This window comes from Paramormyrops kingsleyae, chromosome 4 (genome assembly GCF_048594095.1).
Source record: "Paramormyrops kingsleyae isolate MSU_618 chromosome 4, PKINGS_0.4, whole genome shotgun sequence".
NCBI lineage: Eukaryota > Metazoa > Chordata > Actinopteri > Osteoglossiformes > Mormyridae > Paramormyrops > Paramormyrops kingsleyae.
The window spans coordinates 18,715,184-18,723,462 of NC_132800.1; the positions used below are offsets into that span (position 1 = coordinate 18,715,184).

General features: G+C 41.1%; 1 protein-coding gene across 1 annotated transcript; it reads left to right on the forward strand.

The window, feature by feature from the left end:
• Window positions 1–3,162: 3,162 nt before the first annotated feature.
• On the forward strand, window positions 3,163–7,331 carry LOC111857738 (charged multivesicular body protein 5). The gene is made up of 8 exons (XM_023838872.2): window positions 3,163–3,377; window positions 3,700–3,804; window positions 4,399–4,445; window positions 5,034–5,127; window positions 5,239–5,310; window positions 5,933–6,041; window positions 6,124–6,239; window positions 6,924–7,331. The coding sequence occupies exons 1-8, from the start codon at window positions 3,309–3,311 to the stop codon at window positions 6,972–6,974; spliced, it is 663 nt and encodes a 220-aa protein (XP_023694640.1). The 5' UTR covers window positions 3,163–3,308; the 3' UTR covers window positions 6,975–7,331.
• Window positions 7,332–8,279: the final 948 nt, after the last annotated feature.

The following is an 8,279-nucleotide window of genomic DNA, read 5'->3' on the forward strand; positions in this document are numbered from 1 at the left end:
GTGCTACAATAAATCCCTCGTTCCCCGATCCCTCGTCTCCCTGCTCCTGCTTCCCCGGTCCAGATGGGACAACCAGGGCATTGGGATACCACACAGACCACAAGATGGGCTAAAATGTTGGCCAGACCAACACCTCTTCCAGCAGCAACTCAGCTTTCCTAGTTGGTCTCCCATCAATGCTGACATTGAAGCTATTTTGAAATGCGTTCTCCTGGACTAATTAAAATATAACATTCACCTCCCAAACCTTTCAAATAATTCTTTATTACAGCCATAATCTACGCTGCATTTGTTGTCGTCTTCAATTGTTTTGACTGGAATGGAAAACAGAAAGAACCCTCCAATAGGACTACCAGCTTCAAACAGTACTAACATTTATGAATGAGTTTGTTTAACAATAGGAGAAATAAAGAACACCTCCAAAAGAGGCTCCCCATGGTTACATAGTCTAAATGCAGAGGTAACTTTATTGTAAACAAAACATAGCATTTTAATCACCCAGACTCTAGATCTGCATTCGGTATCAGTGACTCACACATATGTAATACTTATCTGGGGCAGGAATGAAACTATTTTTTAAAGAAAATAAAACTTAATAATGACAGTCACCCCATCCAATCTGTTCCCTGTGCTACCTGAAATGAAAAGGATCTAGGAAGTTCAATGTCGTAAAACCTGCCCCTCACACTGCCCAAAATAATACCCTTACCTTTATCCTTTTCCAATGAAGCTGGTACCATCACCCCCCCCCCCCCCACCCCCCCCATTTCAACATGACAGCTGTGATTCTTGCTTTCGACAATCTTTGCAGAGGCAAAGTGCTGGTATGGCTTTGAATCTCAATCGGGGGTCTTTGCAAGATGAAAAAAAAAATCCTTAATTGCTTAGCTTTGATGTACAGGTTCAGAAAAAAAAATCATATTCTGGGGACACATTTTAAATTCTAATAGTGCATCCAGATTTTTAGCTTCACCCATTCATCTTCTAGCCAGTTATCCAGTCATACTGGGGTACTGGGGACCATCCTCTCTAAATGCGAAACCCTATGCAAAAGATCAGTTCCCTTTTCTTCTGGGCTACTGTCCGGACTGCTCTCTAAGGACATGAGCCTAACCTGCACAGCATGATTGGTGGTAGTGATGACCGCCCATCACAGGGCACACACATGGTTAGGAGATGCCATTCATCTGCCTGGTGTTTGCAGGAGGGAGGAAGCCAGAGCTCCACACACTGACAACAGGGACAGGATTCAAACCGGCAAACTACAGAAATGTGCCATCCATCCATTCATCCATCCATCCATCCATCTCCCAACCCCTTACCCAGGTCAGGGTCATGGAGACTGGCAGCGTATGCCAGGAAGCAAAGGCTACAAGGCTGGGTATGTCTAGGATGGGGTGCCAGCCTATCACAGGGCACATCCATATAATGAGGTAATGGTGGAAATTAAGAGACGCCAGTTAAGCCAACTGTGGGACATGCCATCTTCACATGCTCTGAGAGGAGGCAGGACTCGAACCCCCACCTCTGGAAATGTGAGGCATTATTGCAGGCTTACACTAGCACAAGACACACATTCAGACAACAATAGACAGTAACAATGAATAATAAACAACAATAAACAGGAACAGTGCAAATAATGTCAGGGAAAGTATTGTACAGAATTCTGTAGTAACAAATTAGTATTGAACATTGGGATGCACAGTGAGTATTACACAGTGAATTACTGAATGTTCTGTCAATGTGCCAAAGTTGTTAAGGTCCATTCAGACAGTTGGTTGTCCCCACCCCCCCACCACAACCTAGGGTGACTCATTGTTCAGTCTCAGAATGATTCTAGTAAGTTTTCTCCCACCCTGCCAGGGCTGTGCTCCGACCTTTGAAGAGCTTGACTTCTCATACAGACTATGGTCCAGCAGGACCAAGGCTTGAGCACCAGTGCCACAGAGTGTGGGTGGATGCAGAAAGATAGATTAGAGGAAAATAAAAATAAAAAAAGAGACAATATTCAAAGATTCATGGGAAATCAGGCAGCATCCAGACTGAACACTGCATCAAACGGCAGGATAAACATTGTGGACAGAATTATATGTTAATATGAAACAGACAATGCTGAAAATCAGGTGTGTCTGCGAACGATCGAAGGAAATGAACGTTCCTTTAGGTAGCAAATCAAAATAAAATTACTCAGGCTTTCTTTGTTAAAACAGCAATAAGGTAACAACTGATTCACGACATTAAAACAGAAAACTACTATCCAACCAGCAGCATCCAGAGATGGCATTATATTGCACTAAACTGAAAAGAAAATCAAAATAGATTATAGTCCTTGGGAAAAAAAATAATAATATCGTTATCGCAAAACTATTTCCTATAAATTATATTTTGTTGTAAGGCTGTCCTTTGTGCATATTTCACAGGAGAGACGGAAGATGAAATGAAATGCTTTGCATGAAACTGTTGTTATTAGCTAATGCATTCATTCCACGAAAAGCTCTCTCCTTTTGATTTATTCCGTCATCTGCATTTATAGAAGGTTGCGTGTAATGAAAATCGACACTTTCCCTGCAGAAAACAAACCGGAAAAAAAAAATCTGCTGTTGATTTGATTCAACTTTAATCTTAGGATTGATGGCTCAGACTGTTTACTCCCAACTCCAGGGCTGGGGGTTTAAATCCCACCTATAAAATACCAGAAGTGATATTCTAATAGAATCCTAATAGATCCTAAGTTATAGTAAGAGGTCAATTTATAGGAAATATCTTCAAAAGAAGTTTCTGGTAGCACTGCAGAGAAACACCCAGGTCATTGCAGGGCACACATGCACAGTCACACACCATGGGGAATTTAGGGACGCTAATCCATGTAACTGTATGTCTTTGGACTGCAGGAGAAAACTGGAGGACCCAGAGTAAATTATGATGTTTATTAGATGTTATCAGCCCATCCAGGGTGCAACCCCAGCCTTGTGCCCTGTGCTGCCTGTGATAAGCTTCATGCTTTCCATAACTCTGAATAGGATAAGTAAATTGATGGATTAATGGATCGATGGATGGATGGTCGACGAGCGGACAGACAGACGGACGGACAAAATATTGCGCGCACGATCCTTTCCTTCCTTTACCGGATGGGGCAGTAGAGAGTTCCGGAACTCTGGCCACGTGACCGCCGTCGTTCCCGTCATCACTCGTCACCTAGAAGCTTCTTCCGGGTGTTTTGCGGCGTTTTCATTCCTGTGTCCGCCGTGAACAATTACTGTATTACTGTTATATTCTCGCCCAAGGCAGATAGTTAAGCATCATCAAAGATGAATCGTATTTTCGGTCGGGGAAAGCCGAAAGGGCCTCCGCCAAACCTCACCGACTGTATAGGAAACGTAAGTACGATTAAAAGCCCATTAAACACTAATCGGGTAAGCAAAACAAAAACAGATGAAAACATATTGTCCACCATATGAATTTTGTTTACGGATTACAAATAAATACGGTGGGTTTTTGACAGTCCGGTATTTTGCACCGGTACGTTTCGATGGGATTAACAGGGTCGCTGTTTAACATAATGTTTTTATACACCGCATTTCAGCAGTAAGCAAAAATGCATGTTAGATTTTGGGAACTGAATTTCCTGGGGTATACAGAATGGCATTTACTTCTTTCCTGGATCCGTGAGCCGGCCCCTCTATGTGGCATCCATGCCAGGTGGACTCCAGGGCGGAGTCGATCGACAAGAAGATTGCCCGACTGGACGCGGAGCTGGTCAAGTACAAGGACCAGATGAAGAAGATGAGGGAGGGTCCGTCCAAGGTAAAGACGCCCCCGTGAGGCTTTAAGGCGGCAGAGCACGGGGCTTACGGCATAAACACATTACTCGACTTTTGCACTGATGGAAATGTCTGGAATCGTTTAATTTATTCCGGAACCAGCCGTTTTGCTATATACTGTAGATGTGAATGCTGTCTTGAACCATCTTGCCCTGTACTGCACTGCTGTTTATCTTAGGGACACCATAAATCTGAGGTCATTTCAGGTTGATTCCAAGGACCCCTGAGTAATAGGGGCCTTAAAGAATTTCCCTGGGCTGGGGGCCCAATTTGATATGCTTTTTTGGGGCCCAAATTCTCTAGTGGTGCCTTTGCCCCCATGGGCCTAGGGAATTAGAATTTCACAGACATCCTCTAAACACATGTAGCAGTAAAAAGTGCAATTTGAAATAGTCATGTTTAAACATCTAGTCCTTCATGACTTTCCAACAAATTCAGAATTTAATCTGAATTCTCTTTTAAGCTGTTAAGGTTTATACACCCATTGGCCGCAGGACTGATTAACTTAATGTCTTAGAGGATCCATTGTCCCCCAAAGACTCAATGTGCTTAATGATGAAATGCCTTTCTTTGGTAGAACATGGTCAAGCAGAAGGCATTGAGGGTCCTGAAGCAGAAGAGAATGTGAGTCGCATTTAGTTAGTCTCTGTTGTTATTGATGTATCATTTAAGAACTTCCTGGTGGAACGAGATGAAGCATTCGCACATCAGCATTCATCCATGTTAAATTGTCTTTTCTAAGAATTTTTAAAAATGAATACTTTTTATAAATCTATAAATGACAACATTTCTGCTATGGATTAACATTTTAAGTTCAGCTTTTTTTTTTTTTTTTTTGTGACTGAAGCTCCAGTGGCTGTATATGATCATGCTTTTAGGGAATAAAATTATTAGCGAAGGAAACTTAAAGAGAATGGTGAAATAATTAAAAATCGGGCTGAACAGTATCACATTGCGATATTTAAAATATTTTTGGTTAGCATTGCAATATTTACAAAACAAAAAACAGTGATGAAATTTTCCCAAAACCTATAGCCAATTTTAGAACTTATCATCTACCAATACAGTGTGTCAAGTAAGTTGTTGGTGTTGATGCAAGTTGGGTCAACAAATGCAAAGCAGTGCTTTGTGGGAAAGGATGAGGAAGAAAAGAGGAAAAGTAAAGTGGAACCCCAGAACAGCCCTGGACCTCTTGTCATTTTGTGTGCGCAGGTACGAAGGCCAGAGAGATAACTTGGCCCAGCAGTCGTTTAACATGGAGCAGGCGAATTATACGATCCAGACACTGAAGGACACAAAAACAACTGTAAGTACATCTGTCAGAGAACAGATTCCTTTCGGCTTAGTTATTTTAAACTGAGATTCTGTATAAGGTTGCTTAATACCTCCCACCACTATGTGGCGCACTTCTTTTTAGGTGGAAGCCATGAAGATCGGTGCCAAGGAAATGAAGAAGGCGTACAAGAATGTCAAAATTGACCAGATTGAGGTGTGCTTCTTGTTTTTCTTGTTCAATAAGTGTGTTTGTTAGTCTTTAATCATGGATTTTTCTTTGTGTGTGTGCAGTTTGCATGTTTACCATGTTTACCGTGCTTGGCGGCTTTTATGCAGATCCTCTGGTTTCCTTCCGCTGTCTAAAAAACATGCAACTGAAATTAGCTACTGCGCTTTAACTGACCGTATGTGTCACTCAGTGTGCATCCTGCAGTGCTTGGTTGATTCCTGCCTCGTGCTAATTATAATATAATATATATAATTATGTGTATTGTATAATAATTACTTGATTTGTCAGATTAGTCGGTAGATTACTTGATTTTTGATATAATCAATAGTGCCAGCCCTAAAATATATATGGTGTCTATAGGTATATGAAAGTGTTGCACTGCTGTTTATAGATAAACTCAGTGCAGTAGTAATAGTGTAAGATGATTAATGAAGGCAGTATTTAATGTTTAACGGGTGGATGGATGAGGTAGTGTGTCATCAATAGTCTTATAGTGTTGTGTTATTTGTGATGTTGGTTGTGTAGTGTTTTATTGTTGGGTGTGCAACAAATGTCAGGTCATGGTTTTGGGTCATCGTGACCAACCATGGTGGGTTTCTGGTGACAGGATCTGCAGGATCAGCTGGAGGATATGATGGAGGATGCCAGCGAGGTCCAGGAGGCTTTGAGCCGCAGCTACGGGATGCCGGAGATCGACGAGGACGACCTGGAGGCGGGTGAGTGTGAGCTCGGGGGCGGGGTGTGTCGTCACCTCCAGGTAAGAGCGTGGCTGTAATTCCACCGTGTTCGAATGCTCAGAACTGGATGCCCTGGGAGATGAACTCCTGCTGGATGAAGACTCCTCATACCTGGACGAGGCTGCCTCAGCCCCCGCCATCCCCGAGGGGATTCCCAGCGACGGCAGGACGAACAAGGTAAAGGTCCCATTTGTCGTGATCCGCCTGCTGCGAGGGCCTCGCCTGCTTTTGGGTTTTAACGTTTAAGCCAATTCAAAGTCAACAAATCTTTATTGTCAACTTAAGACACATGATGCATGATTCATACACTGTCGCTCTTATTGGCCATAATGCAAATGAGAAGTAATAGATAGAATATAAATACTGAGACATACAAACAGGACATTTTAAAACATGGACATTAAGCTAAACAAAAGAAAACGTTAATCTCTTGATCGTTGACGAATACATTTTAGTTTCTGAGTTTTGACTCTGGGGATATTAGTCCTTTTAGGAGATCCAGTTTTAGACTGTGAGGACCCAGACTGCTCAGCAGTGACATAGACTGGGGATAAAAAAGCCGTTAAGCCTCACTGTCCTGGATATGAGGCTGTAGAACCTCCTGCCAAAATGGCAGTGGAGCCCGGGGTGGGATTTGAACCCCTAACCCTGGAGGTGTGAGGTCACCATGCGATTATAGGTTAACTGCTTTCCTCCAGAGCTCCGCTTGTGGGTTTTCTCCAAGGACCTGACCTCCTCAGCTTGACGTCCCCTGTGGTGTTTGCTGTGATTTTCCTCTGTCAATTCCAGTCATAATCTGTGTACAGGGTTCTTTTGTGCTTCTGCCTCGGAGGAATACACTTCTTTTCTCCTCTCTTTCAGGATGGTGTCCTCGTGGATGAATTTGGGCTACCACAGATACCTGCCACCTAAGAAAAAAAAAACAGCGCTCCAAAATAATTTTTATATGTAAAATATGACTTTATAATTCACTCATATCCGCTATTGATTTTCAATCTGAGCTGGCAGCCTTTTCCCATTTTCTTTTTGTTTCAAAGCAAAATTTCTTTACCGTTTCGGTGTAACTTTGCTGTTTGAAATTGAATGCTAATAAATCCACATTTTCAAATCAACTTCTTTCAACTGATGTCAAGTTAGAAGGTGTGATTTATCTGTCATGCGTAACTTTTTTTTTTTGATGTTTGGAAGAATTATTTATAGCAGGCTGCCGTAACCCTGTAGATAACACTATGGCTTGTATGAAAATCAATAAATTATGTTTTAAAGAAATGCTTGTAGGTAATTTAGATTCAGTACTTTCTTGGTCTTAAAATAATCAAAGTTCAATTTAATTTTTTAGGAATGTACTATGAAATGTTGACAAGTAATTTTTTTTTAATTAGATGTTTAACTTTTAAAAATTTTAGTTTAAAACTACCTTCTGGAATCTAGATGATATATAGTATTGTATATCATGAAAGATATAACCTAAACTTCTGAAATGTATATATAATCTAGAATACGGTGCTAATAATTAAGATGACTAGTTATAATATGTAGATGGAACCATTAAAAAGGGAAATACTTAACCACTGGAATATTATATGTCATTGTTTGTCACCTAGGTAAAAAGTAGGTCATTAGACTATTCTTAGTGGGTCATGAAGTGTGTGTGTGTGTGTTTGGGGGGGGGGGGGGATTAGGTTTGTTTAACTCTTTAATGGCACCACCTCCCTGATTGACAACCTTGGCTCATGCTTTACTGAACCAGGAACCAGCAATAATCTGGCTCCTCAATATATACCAGTTGGAAACCGCTGTTCTAAGTTAATACATGATGGTAAGTGGTGCGGTGAAATTTTCATCATACGTCTCTATTATGTTGTAGTTTAATGGCAGATATGACATGCTGCCGAATACAAATTAAATATTATAGTGCAATAAATGTTACGTAATACCCGTGGCACAGTCATACAGTAGATATTATACCTCCTTCAAAATTATCCTCCGGCGATGAATTGGGGTCACGTGATTCTGAGTGACAGTTTATATGCCTGCCTGTAGGATTATGGTCATTGTAGTGTTTAATGGTGGTTTCTAAGCAAATTGCGATACCTTTAGAAAATTGCTACGTCTAATGTCACATTACACATTAATTATGGTATACATGCACATAAAACAGTAATCGAACGCGGCCCTTCTCGTTATTAAAAACATTAAAATTGAATTTATCTATTA